Here is a 23,095-nt window from a genome sequence, read left to right on the forward strand (position 1 = left end):
AAGCTACAGATCAGCAAACTTTTCTGTTAAGGGCCAGATAGTAAATATCTTAAACTTTGTGGGACACATATAGTCTTCTGTTCCATATTCTTTGGTTTTTCCCCCAACCCACTACCCTTTAAAAATGTAAAAACCTCTTTACACAATCTGCTGGCTACATTTGGCCCAAGGGTCACAGTTTGCTCACTCCTGTCCTACGCATTCATATTGTATTACTACAAACATCTCTCTCTGTTTTATCATAAACATTTCAGCAAGTCCAAACTAAAATGATGTATCCATACATTTCTAACATCTCTAAGGAAGAAGAATTGAAATTAGCTTAAGAGACTAGAGTAAAAAGCAAATGATGGTTGCAGAACAGATTCCCCCCCCCCCAAATATATGCACAGATTTAGGGAAGGTCAGTGCTTATTCTGTAGTTGAAGAGTTTGCTGTGTGAAGAGATTCTAATATACAGAAATAATGTCACAAATTCCATGGTCCTCTCAGACATTCAGTACCACAAATTGACATGCCCAGAGAGAAAAAAAAACTGGCCACCTCTGCAAGTAAACAAGAGAAAAACCTCCAGGGCAAAACTCAAGTAAGAAAACTGTCAGCGCAAGAAAACTAGAGCCAAATTACAAAGAGAGAATTCAAAATATTAAATATGTTTCATTTTATTATTAGCATGTTTTTGTTTGTGTTGCCAGTCATTGTACAGTAAACTATAAAGCTCAAGGTTTTTAAAATTCAGGAATAAAATGAAATCTGGCTCCAAAAAGGATTAAGAGGACAATGACCATATTTACTAGACTTGGGAGTTTCTTGTCAAACGTAATTATATGCTCCAAAGAAATAAGTCCCAGCCTCCAGTTTCAGTTATTAACAATACTATTTGTGTAAATGAAAACAATAAAGGTCAGAATAGGGGGCCTGGGCAGCTTTGGGGCTGGTGGTAAAGCACTATCACTTTGGCTGACCGGCTGTTGCAAATAATGGGCACTTTAGCGACAGGACACTTTGCTATTGAGTGAAGTGGGTCAAATTCTGTCCAGCACAGGGATAGGTTTAAATGACCAAACAGGAAACTATTATATATATTATTTCCTTTCACACAAACCACCACCAGATGTGGCACTACCCAGAGCCCCAAGAGCAGAGAGATGAAAGACAAAGGCCTGGGATTTGAAATCAGTTCCTGAGGCTGTTACAAGGAGGCTTTTTCTTAGAATCATCTGAGAGGCAGTTAAGTGGTGCTTTGACTGGGAACAGTCATTCTGGTTTGAGCAACTTTGAGAGGATTAAATCCAGGTAACCCCCGCCCACCCCCCCGTCCCTCCCCCTCAACCCTGTATTATTATCAGAAAGATTTACAGGGAAATGAGAATGAAAAACAGTCCTGTGGGAATTTTTAAGTCCATCTCCATTTTACCACTATTCATACTGGTGTCTTCAGTCACTCCTCTAATGGGCCAATCATCCCTCAGAGATCTGTCCCTTCAGCCCCAGGACTCACCCCAAGCATTATGTCACCAGCCTACTTTTCCTGTTCAGCTCTCCGCAGTCACTGTCTACATTTTACCAAGTCACTATCAATTACCACTTGAATACACATACTCAATATCCTCTATATTCAGGAGGATGCTAGAGCGGGGATACATGACCTAAATAACGTAACGAGGGCATGTCACTAAATGGCAACTTTCCGAGATAACATCACCTTTTATCCCTGGTTACTCACCAAGCTCGTCTTGACAGTCATTTCTAGATAAATCTTACTCTGTAAAACAGTGGCCAAATGCCTGACATTTAAAAAGATAACATTCTGAAGTGTTTGGATGGACAGATAATTGGGGGCATAGGTGGAGACTTTCCCATCTCCACAACTCTGGTTAGAGCCAACAAAATCCTCCGAGGCAAATTGAGAGGGCTTCCCCCCACCCCCACCCCTGTCCCTGGCTTGTTCACTCAAAATATCAACTCCAAGATCCCATCTGTCATTGGACATATAAACACACTGTAGAGATTAAGTTCACCTTTACCAAGTTAACCGTTTTCTTTTTTTTTTTTTTTCTTATTTATTTATTTATTTGACAGAGAGACAGAGAGAGCACAAGCAAGGGGAGTGGGAGAGGAAGAATCAGGCTCCCCATCAAGCAGGGAACCCCAGATGGGGCTCCATCCCAGGACCCCGGGATCATGACCTGAGCCAAAGGCAAACACTTAACCAACTGAGCCACCCAGGCACCCCAACAGTAGATCTTATTTATTTATTTATTTATTTATTTATTTATTTATTATTATTTTTTTTTCCAAGTTAACCGTTTTCTAATTGGCAAGCTAGGCAAAGGCTCCCGCTTCAACAGAATGCGCTGTACTCTTTTTTCCCCAAACTGCTGGTCTTCTGCCTTGCCGTGGTTGGACAGCTTGCTGTGTAATACCATTACATGGGCACGCTTTAAAACACAAGGAAATGCTCTGGAGTTAGAGGGTCTCTTGGGATTACAAGTTTAGGCGGTACTCTGAAGAGCAAACAAAGAGGACCACTGCCTTTTGGTCCTCTGCTTCAACTTGAAGACCCAACTGTCTATTTATATAGTCTAGACTTGTTATCTTGCCACATCATGTCTCAAAAATGTAAGTGAAGGGAAACCAGTTTGGCAAGATAGTAAAGGGACAAGATAATGGGTTTAAATGATGAAATAGGAAATCCGTTCCTGGGTGGTGTTTGGCAGTTTTAATGTTGCAAGGGGTGGGTGTGGGGAATACGGGATAGTGGCAAGGAGCAATTTACACACTTGGTTCGTAAGTGAGCCTAGGAGGAGGGCTGTAATTCTGGATCAATTCCCCTTCACGTCACTTGCCTACTACATAGTGGGCGTACCAATTTTCATTAGCAAAATGATTTTAAAGACACGTTGAAGATATAAATAATAAAACTAATATGAAGTCATAATTACAGAACAGGTTTCTATCTTTCATCTCCACACAAGTCTTAATTGTCTGGTTTTCAGTTAACTATTTCCATGATGCAATTCCTATCTCAAAGTGACTGCAGATTTAACCATGTAATTGGTTGTGTTTTTGTGTTTGTTCAGAATCTTTCATTTGATCTTGAAGTGTTAAATGGAGCTCAACAGGAGGCATTGCTTCCTGTCTCTTCTCTGGTGTGGTCAGTTGGTAGCTAATGGACAGTGGAACAAAGGGGTGTTATTGTGTAATGAGAATTGTCTAACAAAAGACTGCTATCAAAGACTGAGGCAGGTTCTAACAAAAAAGTTACATAAAACTGTTGCCTTTTTGAGCAAGTAGAATAAATACTACCTGTAAGATGGTATCACTTTTTAAAAAAGAAAAATCAGTTGGGAAAACCAACTTTTAATAACTTTTTCGTTGGTCTGCTACTTGGCAAAAAATGTAAGTTTATTCGAAAATCCTCATGCTTGTATTGGCTCAGGTGAAACAATGAGCGTGAAGAAAAAAGGTTGTGACTCAAAGATTCATAAATAAATACAATTATTCAATTACTTTAAAAATCTTGTTATTGCTAGAACTCATTGTCATACAAAAAAACGTCCCACTCCAAGGACTCATAATTTGTGTGAAATGAGGCTAAATGAATTTCTATGCCAGATGTTAGTCCCTTTCTGGAATAAGGATCAAGCTAATGAGAAAAGAAAATCTGTGCTCTTCTCTATTTATTCTTCTTTTCATATATATACTCCATTAAGACAGCAGAACTGGAGTATCTTGATGATGTAGCAATATCCCATGTGCCGCTATTAGACCTCTGTAGTTTATTGACGGATCAAGTGCCCATTGCCTTGTTGGATTGTGAGTTCTCCAAGGGTAGGGGCTAAACTTTCACTCATTTTTATGAACAGCTCTGTCACAGCTCTGGCACATAGAGAATCCAACGAATGCTATCTGAATAAAATAAAAATGATTAGTAAGGCCAGAAGTCCTGTTACTCAACATGGTGTTATTTTGTAGACTGGTGTTCAGTCCAAGGCCTTTTTTTCTGTTTTGCTTCCATAAAGACCTGCTTACTCAAAGCTTGGGTCTTATACTAGGCTGCACTTCAATTTACAATAAGCACTTGATGAATAAAGTGCCACATCCACAGTAGCAATGGAGTGTCATCTCTTTAAAAGCTAGGGATGAAGGGATAAGATGTACCACTGGTGATACTATGTTGGTTAGGTTCAGAATGGAACATGATATCCAGACTGGGACTCCTAATTATAAGAAGGAAACAGAAATGAAAACCATATAGGGAGCAGTGGCAGTAATTAAAGGATTGACTTGTGTGAATTAAACATTCTTTACATTTTGGGGGCACCTGGCTGGCTCACTCAGAAGAGCCCGTGACTCTTGGTCTCGGGGTCATGGGTTGGAGCCTCACGTTGGGTGTAGAGGTTCTAAAAAAATAACAAACTAAAAAAACCACATTCTTTACATTTTGGATTTCAGGAAAAATCGTGGGAACTATTTGAAATACAAAAGAGTAATATATTGACTGACATGCAGTTTTTTATACTTGATTCAACTGTGACTTTATACATTTTATAACATGAAACCACCATTACAAAAATATTTGTTTTAAACAACAACAAAAAAAATCAAAACTTGCTGACTTAGTTAACCCTTTATTTTTTTGCTGAGACTTAAAATATGTTGCACACATCCATCAAACCACCCTATGAAATGCAAATTAACTCAACCTCTGTATTTCAGCATTTCCTGAATCACCTTAAACCACTGAAGATAGCTAAAATATTTCTTTGCTATTTTCCTAATTTGAAATTCCTAAAAAAAGGTTATGGGGATGGGAAATAAGGTGGTAACCTTACTTTAAAATAAATACTACTCATAGAGGATAGTGTATTATTTTTCCCCTACTTCCAAGAGAATCAAGACCCACATATATGCATGTGTGTGTTTACTAGTATGTGTGCTACTATATTTCTTTCACTAACCAGATAATATATAACCTCAAAAAATAGCTAACCAAGCCATATTTTCCCAAAGTGGAAAAAACCCAAATGTCTATTAACTGATGAACAGATTTGTTTTAAATGTAGTAAATCCATATAATGGAATATTATTTGGCCATAAAAAGGAATGAAGTGCTCATACATGCTACAACGTGGATGAACCCTAAAAATATGCTAAGTGAAAGAAGCCAAACATAAAAGGCCACATATTGTATGATTCTATTTATGTGAAATGTTCAGAATAGGCAAATCCACAGAGACAGAGTGCAGATCAGTGGCTGCCCAGGGGCTGAAGAGAGGGGGAATGGGGAATGACTGCTAATGGGTACAAGGTTTCTTTTGAGGGTGATGAAAATGTTATAGAATTAGTGGTGATGGTTGTATAACTTTATGGATATATTAAAAACTGAATTGTACACTTTAAAAGGGAAATTTTATGGTTAGTGAATTATATTGCAGTGAGTGAATTTTTTTTTAAAATATTTTATTTATTTATTTGACAGAGAGAGACACAGTGAGAGAGGGAACACAAGCAGGGGGAGTGGGAGAGAGAGAAGCAGGCTTCCCACTGAGCAGGGAGCCCGATGCGGGGCTTGATCCCAGGACCCTGGGAGCATGACCTGTGCCGAAGGCAGACGCTTAACGACTGAGCCACCCAGGCGCCCCGCAGTGAGTGAATTTTTGAAAATAAAAGAAATATAGCTAATCATGAAGACAACAAAAGTTCCAGTGCTTTTTAAGCAAGTCACTGAATTTTTTACGAGTTTCAATTTCCTCACCTCCAAAATGAGGTGGTAGGATTAGATGCTCTCTTTAACCTTCTAGCTTTAAATATTAATAATGCTATTTGGAATATAATAGATTTTCATAACCTGGGAATGTCTCACAGTAAGAGCTCTATCTGTTGCAAACATTTCTCTTTAGAAATAAGGAGGAAATCCAACTCCTTGATAAAACCAAAGATGCCATCAGGATAAAAAGCAGAAGCAGTGCAAACCAACGGAATTCAGTTGGCCAGCTCCTAACACCATAAAATAGGCTTTATCTAAAACAAAATTTCCTCTCATTCAAAATAGGTACAGCTAAGCTACTAATGATTTCCACTCCATTTTTCCTGAGTTTCACATTATTTCTTTCATATTTTTGTAATCTTTCTGCTTTAGACTGTTCAAACCATTCAACTGCACCTACTGCTGGCAAATACCAAATGCCCTGAGGATTTGATACTCTGAATATGCAACTGGTTCAATTAACCAAATAAAAACGTCAGACAACCCAAGCTGCAGAACCAGAATGATGGTCAACTGGATGGGACAAAGGACAACTGCAAAGATGTGACACAAAGAAGTTTCATGCTGTTTCAACTGAAGAATGAGAAAGAAATAAAACCACAATTGATATATGGAAAAGCATCTAGTGTTTCAGCCAATTGCCCCTAGGTAAATAATTCAAAACACTGAATAAAATATGAAATTCCTGAAGCCAAAGATAAGCATCACAATAAATCATATGAGTAGACAAGTATATGATTTGAGGGCTTTGGGCAAAGAAAATCCTTGTAGTTTTTTTTTTTAAGATATTTATTTATTTATGCGAGAGAGAGAGAGAGAGAGAGAGAGAGAAAGCACGAGCAGGGGGAGGGTCAGGGAGAAGGAGACTCCCCGCTGAGCAGAGAGCCAGATGCGGGGTTTCATCTCAGGACCCTGAGATTATGACCTGAGCCAAAGGCAGACACTTAAACAACTGAGCCACCCAGGCACTCCGAAAATCCTTGTAGTTTTAACTGACTCTGCCCTCAGCCACCCCTCAACCTGCTCTACTCTCAATTGCTCTTTCAGGGAATAGTAACTGCATCCTTCATCACATCCCACATCAATCTGTTAGGAAATTCTGTTGGCTCTACCTTTAAAATGTATAGAGGGGCGACTGGGTGGCTCAGTCGTTAAGCGTCTGCCTTTGGCTCAGGTCATGATCCCAGGGTCCTGGGATCGAGCCCCGCATCGGGCTCCCTGCTCTGCGGGAAGCCTGCTTCTCCCTCTCCCACTCCCCCTGCTTGTGTTCCCTCTCTCACTGTGTCTCTCTGTCAAATAAATAAATAAAATCTTTTAAAAAAATAAATAAAATGTATAGAGAATTAGAACATTTCTCACCACTTCTACCACTACCCAAGACACAATTTTCTCCCACTTGAACTATTGCAATGGCTTTCTAACTAGACTATCCAATTCCCAATCTTGCTGCAAATAAAATCTCTTCTCTACAGCAAGTAGAGTGATTCTTTTAAAATGAGAAGTCCAATCATGTCACCTCTCAGCTCAAAACCCTTTGAAGATCTTTAATTTCACTCAGAGTAAAAACCAGCCTTTATAATGGCCAACAAGGCTTGATAAGATCTGGTTTCCCATTTCCTTTCCAGCCTCATGTTCCCTTACCCACTCTGCTCCAGCCACACAGGACTATTTATACTTCTTCAAACTCAAGTCCCAGGACCTTTGCACTTGCTATTTCCTAGTTCTCTGCAGGGCTTTCTCCTCAGCCCTTTAAGTCTGTTAAAATGTCACCTCCCTGACTCACTTTCTGCCCCCAGGACCTGTTTCATTTTGCTTAATAGTACTTACTACCTTCTAATATACTGTATATGTTACATATTTACTTTGCTTATGGTCTGTCTTTCCCCATTAAAATATAAACTGCGAGGGCAGATTTTTTTTTTTTTTTACACTACTGTCTCCCACCACCTAGAAAAGTAGATGCTCGCTACATGTACGTAGAACGAGTGTTGCGTGAACTCACCAGTCTCACCCAGGTCCGTGCTCTGGAGAAATGTACGGCAGCGCTCCTTGTGCTCCTCGAGGGAACTTCTCTGCTTGTAACTCCTTCCACAAAACTCACATTTATAGGGTTTCTCAACTATAAGGAGAGCACAAGGGGGCACTCAGTGACCCTCAGGGATTACAGAACAAATGGTGTCTTAGGGCTCTGTGCAAACTGTCCTTTAGGGATGAGTCTGCTGAGAGAAGCCAGGGTATTTGGATACTTTTGCAGCTATATTATTTTTAAATTTAGTAAACTGAAATAAGGTGATAGTCTTCGACTGATTGTTACGTTAGCATTTTCTTCAAAAGGATAGCCTCCTTTCACATATGAAAGGATTTGGATTTAATGATTATCATTGAGCACAGTGTTTTGGCTCCAGATTCAATATTGTTTCTTTAGGAAAAAATATAGGGCTGTTTTTTCCCTCAAGGAGGTTAGTGTGGCTTAAAAATGAAGTAGAGAGAGATCCCTTAGTTTGTGACATCCATCTCATTGTAAGTAAAGAATGCTGGGAGTTAGACATTCAGCCAGAAACTGATGGACTTTTCAGAGCACTGACATAGTTGGATAAATTTAGCTTATCCTTTCCAAGTGGCTATAGTGAAGTCTGGGCTAAATCAATAAAAACTGAGCTAATTATAATAACTTCAACTCTGTGTGCAGGGCTGGCCTTTCTGATTTGTTGATAAAATGTACCCTATGAGTATGTCAGAGTTTTAGGAACTGAGATTTTTATTTTCTAATCCTGTTGCTCTGTTTAAAACAGAGTTTTGGGACTTAAAGTACTAAAAGATCCTTCTGGAATCCCAAATTAAAATAAATGCAGGTTTGCTAGGGCTAAAAATGTTAAGTTTTCTGCATAAATTGGGGTCCTCTAGAATCTATCTAAAAAGTTACCACTATGTTTGGATATTATTTGAAAAAAGCAACAAAAGAGAACTATTCTAATTTTTTGGACCAAACTCATCCTTAATTCATTACTTTGAACAATGAACTGTAAAAGAAACCTTTCTTGTACCACTTATGATCTCTCATGGTGGGTTTTGCTGGGGCTGACTTGTTTAATCCTTAGTCTCTGAATTGTGACCAGTTGTGGGTTTGGGGCTGGGTTTTAGTCAAAGCAGTACATGGATTGACATAAAAACAAACCTTTTTTTTCCTTCAATTAAAAAGTTTGTCAGATAACATCAAGAACAAGAGGTCCCAAATTTGAAAATAAACTCAGTTTTATTTTTCTAGGAGGGAAATTCTAAATGTTAAAAAAAGTTTTATTATCTTGCTTAGTTAAAATAAAGAGTAAAAACATCAAGATGAACATAGTTTTTTTTTTATGAATTCTTTTGCTGTTCATCTTCTAGAGATTAAAAATAAATAGGCTGATCAAGAAGAAAGTCAGGTTTAAGAAATTTAGCCCATGTGCACCTAAAACCAATACAATGTTCTATTGTCAATTATATCTCCATTTAAAAATTTTTAGCACAGAATGGCCAAAGGGAACCCTGTGACAATGATTTACACTCCGTTTACATTTTTACATAACTTACAGACTGTACGTCATTTGCTTGTCCAGACTTCTGAATGAAAAATGTGTCCGTGTGCTTTTTAGGAAAATAATCTCTTAATAAAGCTTACCATGAGAAAATACTGATGACTATAATTTTTTCACAAAAATTTAAAAGGCATTTTTATAGAGCAGGCTTTTCCTGTCTGACTGTCTTGTTCTCTAGGGGAGCAAGGATGGTAAGGAGATGATCATCCCCATTGAGCCAGACGGAGAGCAATTAATGCCTTAATGGAAGTGTAATTAGCCCTAGAGGTCTCTGCTGTTGTAACCCTTCAGAACAGGAATGACGGATTAAAACCTCCATACTTAACTCTTTCTAGTTTCCTCAATGGGCACCATGGAACACACATTTAGTAGATATGGAAGGCTCATTGCTCTCACTTACCAGAATGTGTCCTAAGGTGACCCGTGAGTGCGTCTCTTCTCTGGCATGCATAGTTGCAGAGGTGACACTTAAAAGGTTTTTCCCCTGTGTGCAGTTTAATGTGGCGGAGGAGGTTACCTTTCTGAGTAAAAGATGCCCCACACTGATTACACTGGAATGGGCGTTCACCTTTAAAAAGGACAAAAAGGAGACTTCTGATCACCCAGCAAGTGGCAAAGCATATGCACAGATTAGACGCCTATGGCAAAAGCTCATCTTTTAGATAGTATCTGTTCATATCATATTGGGATCAGCTGGGAACTATATTTCAAGGCAAGTGTACGACTTACTTCTGGAATCTTCCCTGTAGAAGAGAAAAAGCATTCATCTAGCAAGGCCATTTTAGTTATCGTCTTGGATCAGAGCAAAAAAAGAAAAAAGAAAAGAAATAACAACCCCCACCCCCCCCCAAAAAACAAGAATAGCTCTGGGAGTGCTTTCCAGATGTAAGTTTGTAACATTACTTAGCATTCTTTTTGAATATAATCTCAATCTGAGAAAAAAGAATCACAGACTCAAATTCTAATAAGGTATGGAGGGCCAGAAATGCTTCTTTTTTTAAAGTTTTCATATTAGATGTCAGATGGAATCTATTGAGCTCATTGGGACTGTTGTGTTTGTATGCATTTCTATAGACTGGCTGTTTATTGTCCGAAGACAAAATTTTTAAACTGGTAATAAAAACTATATCCTTTCATCTATCAAATTTGAACCCAATATAATAAGGAGGTCTGCTTTTTAATAAGTTATGCAAAAATGGACGAACGATGCTAAAGAAGTATATCGCACAATTCAACTTCTACTTATTAACTGAAGAAAAATATTTGGCTGACCTAGAACACCGTGCTTACTACAGTATTTTTATTCATGGCATTTGCAATGTTTGCCAAACGCATAGTAAAGCAGGAATAAAAATCACTGGGTAAATGAAAATGCAGAGAGGGAGAGATACATCAGAATTACAGCAAAAATCAATGAAAGTAATCAAAAGTCGTCCCAAATTTCACCATTTCATTTCTCACATGGCTGCATTAGGACAGTTTTCAGAAGAACGGATAAAGGAAATTATTTACCAGTATGGCTCCGCTTATGAACCATTAAGACATTGAAGCTAATGCAGGATAATCCACACACATCGCAGTTCATCTTGCCACTGGTTGGCCTGTTACTATCATACGAGACATGTCTTTCCAACTTAATGTTTTCATATTCATTATATTCTCTTGAATAGCTGTATGGAATTTCAGGCTCTTCCGCATTTCCCATGGGCTCTGGCTTTAAAATATTCTCATCCCTTTCACTGTATTCATCTTTCACATTCATCGAATCATCTGCAGGGTAGAAAATGCAAGAAATGAACAATGATTGTATTTGGAGTTATCAAAGCAGCTCAAAGAGAGAGACCTACAACTAACAAATACCAAAGGAAGCTAACATAATATTGTACATCTACAAAACAAGAAAACACCGTTAGGATGAGCACTCATTATTTGAATTCAGAACTACCGTCAGTGGAGAAAACACACACACACACACACACACACACACACACAGATAACAGTTTTAGACCACACAGAAAATGAGAGAGAACGGATTTAGCCATGACGGCTCAAAGAGACCATGAAAAAAAAAACATTTTGAGCAACTCTTCTCCAATACTGGGGGAGAAGAAAGGTTCTCAGATTTAGTACCTTTTCTGGTGGCTGCAGTTAAAAGGCAAGGTGGTGGAGCTCTTTGGTTTCAAGAAGAAAATACTGTTTTAATCCTTCAAATGCATTCAATTTAAGCCAGTAAGAGTGAGAGTTGAATAGTTAATATGGTTTTTCTGATTTTAAGCCATGCTTTGCCTCTTCCCCTTCCATGTATATGCACTGCTAAAATGACTCTTATCTCTCTGTTTCTCCTGGAACTGATAATGAGACAATATTGTATATAGAGGAAGCTAGCCGTATTCGTGAAATACTGTTGAGAAAGATAAAAGGAGAAGTAATTCTTTAACATAATCTTCTAAGGAGTCACTTTCATTGACACAGGTAAATGGAGCTCAACCTAAGCAAGGGAAAGCACACCTATACCCATGTTAGGGAGCGTGAAACTCAAGATCCTAGAACTGTAGGACTGGACAGGAGAGGAGGGACTGGCCCAAGTGAGATGGTTGACCAGGTACTATTTTGAAAAGAGTTGCAACACTCTTAAGCTGAAGAACATAAGAACTGAAGAAGGTAAATTTATGTAGTGACACTAATAACACCTAAATATTCGCCTGATAAAATCATAATAAATTTTTGCAAGGGATTTTTCATATATAAAATAAGCTGCATAAATGCTTACTTTGCCAACATTTGTTCTTAGAAATTGGAAGTTATGCTTCCTCGTGAGGAATCATAAATCAGTGGAATTTTAGGGCTGGAAGGGATCCTCTAATCCAACCTTTTGGTTTTTCAGATAAGAAAATCTGGCACCAGAGATCTTTTCAGTGATTTGTCCAAGGCTACATAGCCTGTTAATAGCAAATGTGTGATTAGAATGCTGAACTTGGATCTGACCTCACACACTAGCTGTAGAAAGTCTAGGTGGCTTCTTACTAATATATTCCACTCTCCCATCAGTGGTGTAGACATTAAAACCCAAAACACTCTGAAGAAAAGATATTTTAAAAAACTGCATCCCTTCCAAAAAAACACCAGTAAGTGCAGCTCCTGTTGCCACATAGGAGGAAGTACAACTGCAGCTGTGCCTGGCTTGCTACCTTCAACTCAAGTTTCAATTTTCACTTCTATCAAGGTTACCTTTTATCTATATTAACTGTGTTTGCTTAATAGAGCAAGACAGGCCCTAACCACCAACCGAGGAGCCATTGCTGCAACACTGTTCCTCTGCTTCTCATCACGGTTCATGGTTCATAGCCTTTCACTCTTTGATTAGAAGAGATGTAGGGCTGGAGGATCAGTCCAACGTGTTTCAAATTTGCCCATTTAATGCATCTGGGTCACATATGAATCCATATCCATTTCCTACGTGGAAAGAGGTTCATTCCCTTCTTTCTCTGGATAGGTCTCACCTGCTTTCAGATAGAATCTGTTTGCTTAAGAGGTCTTGTTTTTAAAAAAATTTTTTAAGAGAAGGATGCACCTGAGGCTTGTACCCTCCTCCCTTCCTCCATCACTCCAGCTGTGGGTGATATCCCACCAAAGCTTGAGTGCTCTTCAGTTTGCATGTAGGCGTTTAAAAGAACCTCAACGGAAAACTTCAGCTACTGAGAACCAAAAACAGCAGATAGGGTCCAGCAGAAAAAAAGATCCTTTTCATTTTGGTTATGAAATGTTAGTATGAACAGACTCGGGCCATTCCATGGACAGTGACAATTAAAAACTAGGAAGATGAATGTGTTAGGTCTTTCTGAAAACACAGGACAAAAGAGAGTTGCTCCTTCCCTCAGGATTTGGGCTTTAATGGGCTTGACCTCGAACTCAAATACTACATCAACCTGGCTCAAGAGAAAAGCTTGGCTTTTGTCCCTTAGGATTTAGCTGTAGAACAAGAAAAATGGTATTTGAGACACAGAGCCCTAAGGGAAAGCATAAGAGACACATGGATAGGATATTAGGAAAAGTCCCTTGGACTTAATGGACCAAGAGTTCTTTGGACAGTTGTTGGTTTGTCTTTGGAATCTTACTACTTTTAGATGAAAGAACTGAATGGCCTCTCTGAATGGTTACTGGGGATCAACAATTCATCATGCTTTACCATACAAAGATACATAGAATTGAATATTAGAATACATTAGTACCTGAGATACGAATGGGATTTCTGAGAGTTTAGCACCCAGCCTCCAAACACAGTCCACCAGAAAGACCAGCAAAGATGCTTGTCTCCTTCTCTTGGGAGGAAGATTTATTGGAGCATAAGAAAGGGGAGCATTCTCCTACTTAGTATCCCTTAAAAATATTAAAAGTATGTCTAAAATCAAACTTGTCATCTTTGAACCCAAGCTTGTTTCCAATTTATGACTTCATTATATTTCTAAATGGCATCTTCCTTCTTCCAGTTCCAAGTCTTAAAAATGGAATCCTTTTCCTATTCAATCTCCACATCAAATCAGTCTTCAAGACCTACAGATTCTATGTCCTCAGGATCTCTGGATGCCAATTCTTCTTTTCTATTTCCTATTGCAATTTGGTTTAGCCTCTCATCCCATCATACCTAAACTCATCCTGTCTCAACACTCCTTTCTAGACAGATTTACTACAAAAGTAAGCTATGGTTTCTGCCTCTATATCCTCAAAACTGATGTAAAATTCCCTCTAATTGGGCTTCCACTTCCATAATTCACTGAATCTGCTCCCCTAAAGATCATCAATCATCTCCTGATTCCTAAATCCAATGGCCTTTTGTTTGCTATTCTCCCCAACTTCTCTGTAGCCCTCGACACTACTGACCACCAATCCTTCTTCTTCTATACTCCTATTTGTTCAGTGAAACTGTAACTTCTTTCCTTACCTCTCTCATTGCTTCTTTCTAGCTCTTTTTCCTCCATCTGCCTCCTAAACACTACCCATAATGCTCTTTTTCCTTCCCTTGACATCCCATCCCCTGGGGCAATTTCATCCACTCTTAGGTTCAACTAGCATTTTATATGATTAATTCCCAAATGTGTGTGTTCGTGTGTGTGTGTGTGTGTGTGTGTGTGTGTGTATACATATATATCCAGGTGTAATCTCTCTTCCCTTCTTCAGGCCTCTATTCCCAAAGGCCTCCTAAGTATCTTCCCAGTTACTCAGGCTAGACTCCTTACAAGCATCTTTCCTTCCTCTTGTTTTTGCCCCATATTTAATAACCCATTGGTTCTATTTTTGTATCCTCTCTCCAATCCGTTTCTCTTCCTCACTACTTTGCATTCCCAGTACCCTGAATCTCAGGCCCTGATTGCCCTCCACATTGTTCTCCCTGCCTCCTTTCTCTCTCCTTCCCAGTTCATCCTATACACTACCACCACACTGTTCTTCCTCAACTATAGCTCTGGTCATATCATGACCCTGTCAAAATTCTTCAATATCTCCATTGTCAATAAAATAAAGTCCAAACTCAGGAAGAAGGAATTTAAAAGGCCTTTCAGTATCTGGCCCCAACCTGTCTTTGTAATATTGATTTTGAATACTCATATAACTTTAACCAAACTAAACAACTTCTAAGTATTCTTGCTTTTATTATTTCCACTGCCTACAAGGTCTTTCCCCAATGTTGCCACAGGTCAGTCCAAAACCTACAGATTCTTTAAAGCCAAAGCTAGTATGCCATCTCCTCCCCCCAACCCCCACCATCCCTCCTGGTGCAAAATAATCTGTTCCTTCTTTCTCTGAGTTACTTATAAATTCACCTCATCTCCCATATGGTCATGTAAGCTATCTGAGGTCAGAAGCTACACAGGTTTTTTTTTTTTTAACTCAGTATCCCCTGTGACACTACTTGACCTGTATCTGTAGAGACCAGAGGTCTTGTGGTTTTAAGATAGAAATGTTGGGGGTCTTATCATAGACCTACTAATTTGGGTGTGGAGACTGGAAATATGCATTAAAATTATGCTTTGTAGGTAAATGTTATACACAATGGAGTTTAAGAACTGCCACTCCAGGGCGCCTGGGTGGCTCAGTTGGTTAAGCAACTGCCTTAGGCTCAGGTCATGATCCTGGAGTCCTGGGATCGGGTCCCACATCGGGCTCCCTGCTCAGCTGGGGGTCTGCTTCTCCCTCTGACCCTCCTCCCTCTCGTGCTCTCTGTGTCTCATTCTCTCTCTCTCAAATAAATAAATAAAATCTTAAAAAAAAAAACAAAAAACCGCCACTCTACAGTTTGACTCAGTGCTCTGTATAAAGTACACACACAGTAGATACTTAGTACGTGAATATATCACTGCATTAGCCTCCTAACTGGCCCACAGTGTATGCAACCTCTATTTTATACTACATTTTATTTCCAGGTTAATCATTCTCTAGCACTAAAACTCTTTCAGAAACTTTCAATAATTTCATTTTGCTTATAGAACAAATTTCCAAACTCCTTAGCAAAGCCTTCTAGGGCCTGTCCAGAACCTGCCCTGAGCCCGCCCAATCATCTCATTCTTCCTCAATCAACCTTTTCTCTAGACTAGAACCTTGCTACTCAAAATGGGGTCCTTGGATCAGCAGTTCCAGCATCCCCTGGAAGCTTGTTAGAAACACACTCTCAAGTCTCACCCCAGACCTACTCGATCAGAATTTGCATTTTAACAAGATCCTCAAGGATTCCTATGCACATTAAAGTTCTAACACCCAAAATGCCCTTCCCCAACATCAACATTCTATTCAAACTTCCAGATGCTATTTAAATGCCATTTCTTCCATGCAGTCTTCCTCGATATCCTAAAGTAGAAAAAAATTCTCATTTCTGTGCTTTCTCATAAACCTACCTCACTCAACTTTATATTTAGCATGATATCATTAACCTCTACAGATTCACCTTAATGTAGTTGATGTGTTCATAAAATGTTACATGTAAAACAGATAATATTGTTCCACTGATTTACATTATACATTCAGAGATGTTTCTCTTCATTTTTCTTTGATTTTCAGTTGTCAGTGACTGGCAACATTTGAACTGTTAATAAAGGCCAAAAATCTTGGGCGCCTGGGTGTCTCAGTCATTAAGCGTCTGCCTTTGGCTCAGTTCATGATCCCAGTGTCCTGGGATCGAGCTCCGCATCGAGTTCCACATCGGGCTCCCTGTTCCACGGGAAGCCTGCTTCTCCCTCTCCCACTCCCCCTGCTTGTGTTCTCTCTCTTGCTATGTCTCTCTCTCTCAAATAAATAAATAAAATCTTAAAAAAAAAAAAAAAAGGCCAACAATCTTAAAGATCTGGCAAGAAATACTTGAATATATTGAGGAACTGCCCCATAATACCTTAAAGTTTTTATGAAGTGAAGAAAACTTTTGTAATGTGAATGATCTCCCATTTTAGTTTTGTAAATTCCAGTTTCCTATAATATGTGTCACGTTTCTTAGACACACAACTTAAATTGCCACTTAAAATAGTATCAAGAATCTTCACAGGCACTAGCAATATTTTATTTCTTAAGCCAGGTGGTGGGCCCATGGATGTTTGTTTTGTTGTTATTCTTTAAACTATACATGTAATTATATTTGCCTTTTTTATGTATGATATATGTCATACTAAAAAATGGTAAAGGCTTCCTGAGTAGATTTTTTATAAGTGAACTTGTGGAGAAAAGAACATACCAAACCACAAATTGCTGATAAAGGTAATTGCTAAACATTCCCAGAGGGGGAAAAAAGATGTCTAAATTGAATCTAACCCATAGAAAATTAGATTAAACTGAACTTCTTCCTAAAGGAGCTACTCTGGGGTACAATTGCTCCCATCTTTGTCTATGTTCTGGAGGCCTCTTAGGAAGATGACATACACTAACACACACACACCCCCCAGAGAGAATTTTGTAGGCTGAAGAGAACAAAGGCTTGGCTCACTGGGGCTGATGCACATGGTTTCATTTCCTGGGGTGATGGTTATCACATGAAAGGCTTGCACTCCAGAGTAGACATTTTTGGTTTCACCTGAGACATTGCAAAAACAATGGGTCTTGGAAAGGATCCAACATCTAAATCCTTCAGGGGCAATAGCAGTCTCAGCCAACTGTGCCTCAGTTTGTTTTTACAGGCACATAAAATGCTCAGTTGGAGAGAAGAACCTATCAAAGATGGCAAATGGAACAGGCAACTTGGGTGTCTTGGAGAGCATATTAGTAGGAATTTCCCAGTGCAAAAAGGTGGTTCTGAATTTCCACTTTGAATTATGAGCTCTCAGAATCCAACTCAAAGAAGGACAAAGTTTGGAGTAATAGCCTTAAGTTTGCCAGAGATACTGTGAGATGGGGCAAAACAGGATAGAGGCTGTTAGACAGGGAAGACACAAAAGGGTGATGTTGTTTAAGTGTTTTACAAGGATTAGGGGTCATAACCATGAAATCCTTAGCACATGCAAAAGTCAACTGGATAACAAAGAAGCTTAATCATCTTAATGTGGCATTTTAATGATGCCACTGATTTGCTATGCCAATTCAGAGATAATGAGGCCCTAATGCTACAGATGTTCAGCCAGGCTAAAAGAAAGGGGGGGGAGGGTGGGTGGGCTTTTCTAACATGCCATTTTCTAACTATCCAATTAAACAAATTGTGAAAGCATCTAAATAGTTTACCAGGTTTTGACAGCTGTTAATAGGATTTAGAAGCTTGAAGCACTAAAGAGCAAAATGGGAGATATATGTATGGTAGGTATTTAGTCTACAGAATTTGTTGCTATCATCCAATACCGCAGAAATAGATCAACTAAAACAGTCTTCCTTATAAAATTAATATCTCTACTCCTTTCCCACAATGGCCTCTTTGTATTAGGAACAAGAACACTGAAATCATGGGTCATTTTCATTTTCTAATTTACATTTTTATTTGTAAAGTGAGGAGGGAGGAAAACCAATGATATTTTGCCAACTAAAGAATACAAAGTTCTAGTATTTGCTAACCAGTAAAATTATAAAGCTTCAACAAAAGCAAAACTTCTGGGCATTGATTTATAGGATCCATTGTGTTGTCATTTTTCTCTTCTTTTAAAATCTAAAATGACAGGCATCTATTAATTTTTAAAACACCTACTTAAAAATTAGGGAAAAAACTGGAAAGGGTGAATCAGACCACTAAGAGATGAAATATTAGTATCTCATTAGCAGTGAAATAAGAGATAAGCAGTTTGGATAATATTTGGTTTGGTTAAAGTTTTCATTAAAACATAGTCTCATCAGACATTCAAAGTTGCCCTTAAAAAAATCTAGACTGGTATTTACTAAATCATGTCACTTCAAATTCAAGAACATTAGCATGAAAACATGAAGAAGGTTTCATTTGCAAAGGAACCACCCTCCATTTTACTAATGATGTTAATCCTTGTCTTATTATCTATCAAACAGCTCATTCATTACCATAATAATAAAAATAATTTTGTTTAATAATTTCAGTGTAATGCTTTGCTTCCCCATTAGAACAAGAGATTTATTACTTTCAACGACAGGAATATACTACACATTAGCAGTACGTGAGGCTCCAGCTGCTCAGCTGGGCTAACTTCACTCTTCAGATATCATGGGGTCAGGTGAATTCTTCATCTATAGTTGTGAGGATTGAAGAACATGTGTGGAAGTTCCTCCTAACTATAAAGCAGTATACAAATATAGTGACTTTTTTTTAAAAGATTTTTTATTTATTTCTTTGACAGAGAGAGACACAGTGAGAGAAGGAACACAAGCAGGGGGAGTGGCAGAGGGAGAAGCAGGCTTCCCGCAGAGCAGGGAGCACGATGTGGGGCTCGATCCCAGGACTCTGGGATTATGACCTGAGCCGAAGGCAGACGCTCAACAACTGAGCCACCCAGGCACCCCTATAGTGACTTTTTCATTTCTGTCCATTATAACTATAAACTTTTCCTATTGATCATGTAACCTATATATTATATTATTTTATATTTGTATTTCTGAGAAATAACAGCTATCCGTTAAAAAATAATGAATGAAAATACATCTAAAGGGGATGAGGTTTTAGATGCTGCCCCAACTTACTAGAGGTAGATTAAAGTATTTGCGTGGTAGACATTTCATTTATAAATCCAGAAGAAAAATCTTACTTTTCTTTTATAATTCCTTTGTATAGAATACTCACTCTATTTTTTGACAGAGTTCAATCAAAAAATTTAAAGCACATTAAAATATGCTACTTAGAAAAATTAAAAAATTATCATCCAAACACAGTTAAATTGGCTAAAAACGTTCTGATTGGCACAACACCAAACTTGGGATCAAAGGGAAGGGAAGGAATGAAAATGCTTCTGTATCCACAACATAAGTTCCTGGTATGCATAGTATGTGTTGTGCTATATGACAGTTAACATGTTTATTTCCCATATAGATTAGGAGTATCTTCAAGGCAGGGGCCAGGTTTTGATAATATTTGTGTCCCCAGAACCTTTCAGAGTGCCGACTTACTATACACATCAAATGAATTAATGAATGAATAAATGAACTCTTTGGGCAGCCTGAACCAATTTAAGAAGAAAAGGGCCAGGCAGGGAAGAAGGAATAAGCCACTTTGCTGTACCACTCCCTAACTTGTCTACAACATTGTGAAGCTGACATGTAGTATGCAGGATTTCTCCTCATGATACATTAGAAAAAGACCCAAGCCCCATAGTGATAACCAGTCCTCTAGTTTACTTCTTTGCCCACGGTGGTCAGCCTTTTATCTCCCCTGTCCCCCCACTTTGGAACAGGATGCCATCCTTTGGAATAGGATGACCAGTCCCTGCTTCTTGAACCTATTCCCTGAGTTCTATTCCTGCCTGACTCTATTCCTACCTTACTTATTTTTTTCCTCTGTCTACTCCTCTTTCTCTGTCTCCTAGGTGTCAATGGTCTCCTTGGGTCTGTTTCTTCAACCTTTTGTTTTCTCACTTTACATATTCTCCTGATCCAACCTTCTGTGGCTGATGACTCCCACATCTGTATTTCCAGTCTAGTCCTCCCTGCTCAGCCCAATAGATACTTCCAGTCACTTCTTAGATTTCTTATACTTGTTTCACACTCAACAAGTTGCAACCTAGCTCATTATTTCTCTCCCTTTGACTTCCCTTCCAAATCTGCTCTTTCTGTAATAGTCCCTGTTTTCCCCTCTACCTAGTGGCTGCTTTTATATTATTCCACTCGCACCCTTAACATGTAGCACTGGGCTAGGCACACAGCTTAGCAACTGCTTACCAAATGAACAGAACGAAGGAAGGAAAGAGGGCAAGAAGGAAGGAAGGAGTGAATGATTATCCTGTTCTTTGCTTCAAATACAAAATTAAGGTTGGGCGCCTGGGTGGCTCAGTTGGTTAGGCGACTGCCTTCGGCTCAGGTCACGATCCTGGAGTCCCTGGATTGAGTCCCGCATCGGGCTCCCTGCTCGGCAGGGAGTCTGCTTCTCCCTCTGACCCTCCCCCCTCTCATGTGCTCTCTCTCATTCTCTCTCTCTCAAATAAACAAATAAAATCTTTAAAAAAAAAAAAAAAAAAAACAAATACAAAATTAAGGTTGGAGATGTTTTTAAAAAATTGCACAGATTGTAATTTTGCCTAAGGCTAGCATATTAGGCCACAGCAACAACAAATTGTATTTCTAACTTGAGATATACCAACCAGACCCAAAGGGCATAAAGGATTCTTGAAAGAGAGGAAAGTTAACATAAGGATCAATAATTGGAAGATTCTTGCTCTTTTTAACATGAAATCGATTAAAACAGAATACATACAAAATAATAGAAAATTTACTATCTGCTACATAATATTTGGACTTTTCTTCCTCTCTGCTTCCTTCATTCTCTTCTCTCTGGCTAAGAAACATGGAAGAACTCAGCACTGACTTGTCCTAGGTGAATGTATAACACTAAAAGCACATAAGGGAATAAGCTATCTTGTCACTGGAACATGCTTGTCCCTGGGGGTAAAGTATAACAACTGCTTAACAGCTGCCCAGTAACGCAATTCAAGGCTGCAAGGAAAGATGCATCCTTGCTCCACTAGAAACAATGGAGGGAATACTGTCTGGCAGAATATAACTAGGATGGAATCTAGCCAGTAAACTCTAGTATTAGTTTTTTTCTGTTTCAAAACGCAACTTCCAATGATCATGAATAGAGAGGTTTCTACTAACAGTATTCAAATAGCACCAGAATGGGTACTGATAATTATAAGGAAAAGACAATATGGTACACTCTTATTTTGCCCACTGAAAATGGATTTGAATGTCTTTTTTTTTTTTTTTTTAAGTTCTGACGAAAGAGCACAGACTTTGGAATAAGATGACATCTAGGTTCAAGTTGTACTCTACCTGTATGATCTCAGCAAGTCACTTGATTTCTGTGAATTTTCTCACTTGTGCAATGATGATATTATCTACACCTAACAGGGTTGTTACTGTAATTACATTAGGCAAAATAATGTATAGAAAGGCCTAGCATAGTAGCTGACACATAGTATCTTTGTGACCTTGAATTAGGCAAAGATTGCTTAGATATGATACTAAAAGCATGATTCAGGGTGCCTGGGTGGCTCAGTTGGTTAAGCGACTGCCTTCGGCTCAGGTCATGATCCTGGAGTCCCAGGATCGAGTCCCACATCGGGTTCCCTGCTCGGCAGGGAGTCTGCTTCTCCCTCTGACCCTCCCCCGTCTCATGCTCTCTCTCTCTATCTCATTCTCTCTCTCAAATAAATAAATAAAACCTTAAAAAAAAAAAAAGCATGATTCATAAATGAAAACATCTTATAATTCAATAGTAAGTCAAATAATCCAATTAAAAACATGAAAAATATTTGAATTGACATTTCACCATAGAAATTATACAAATGAGCAATCGGCAAATGAAATGATGTTCAACATCATTAGTAATTAGAGAAATGCAAATTAAAACCACAATGAAATGCCACTTCACACCCACTGGAATGGCTATCATCAAAAAGGCAGACAACAATGAGAGTTGGTAAAGATGTGGAGAAAATGGAACTGTAATCTGCTGCTGGTGGGGGTGTAAAACACTTTAGCCATTTGGAAAAATAATTTGGCTGTGTAATGGATGGCCTTCTGAAACAGTTTCCAACAATCCCTGACTCCTAGTATTCATATCCTTGTACAATCTCTGCCCCTTGAATGTGGGTTGGACCTGGGTGATTTGCTTCTCATTAAAAGAACATGGCGGGGCACCTGGGTGGCTCTGTCAGTTAAGCGTCTGCCTTTGGCTCAGGTTATGATCCCAGAGTCCTGGGATCAAGCCCTGTATGGGGTTCCCTGCTCAGTGGGGAATCTGTTTCTCCCTCAGCCTCTGCCTGCTGCTGCCCCTGCTTGTGCTTACTTTCTCTCTGTGTCAAATAAATAAATAAATAAATCTTAAAAAAAAAAAAAGAACATGGCAAAAGTGATGGGAAATCACTCCTGTTGTTAGATTATGACTTCCATCTTGTTCTCACTCTTTCCCTGGCGTTTCTCATGTGTTTTTCTGACAAAGTAAGCTAGGGAGCCCACATGGCAAAGAACTGAAGGCTGTCTTGGCCAACCTACAGTGAGGAAATGAGGCCTAGTCCAATAATCTTCAAGGAACTGAATCCTGACAATGACACAAGTGAGTTTGGAATTTGATCCTTCCCTAGTCAAACCTTCAGATGAGACCACAGTCTAGTCAATA

General features: G+C 38.8%; 1 protein-coding gene across 3 annotated transcripts in view; it reads right to left on the reverse strand.

The window, feature by feature from the left end:
• Window positions 1-23,095, reverse strand: part of IKZF3 (IKAROS family zinc finger 3) — an 86,539-nt gene that overhangs the window by 19,304 nt on the left and 44,140 nt on the right. For all 3 annotated transcript variants that reach the window (XM_036079963.2, XM_036079962.2, XM_078065680.1), the window contains 3 exons: window positions 10,861-11,118; window positions 9,749-9,916; window positions 7,776-7,892 (listed from right to left, as the gene is read on the reverse strand). In XM_036079963.2, the coding sequence (XP_035935856.2) occupies window positions 7,776-7,892; window positions 9,749-9,916; window positions 10,861-11,118 (543 nt within the window). The remainder of the gene's footprint in view (window positions 1-7,775; window positions 7,893-9,748; window positions 9,917-10,860; window positions 11,119-23,095) is intronic.

This window comes from Halichoerus grypus, chromosome 2, assembly GCF_964656455.1.
Source record: "Halichoerus grypus chromosome 2, mHalGry1.hap1.1, whole genome shotgun sequence".
In the NCBI taxonomy this organism is placed as follows: domain Eukaryota; kingdom Metazoa; phylum Chordata; class Mammalia; order Carnivora; family Phocidae; genus Halichoerus; species Halichoerus grypus.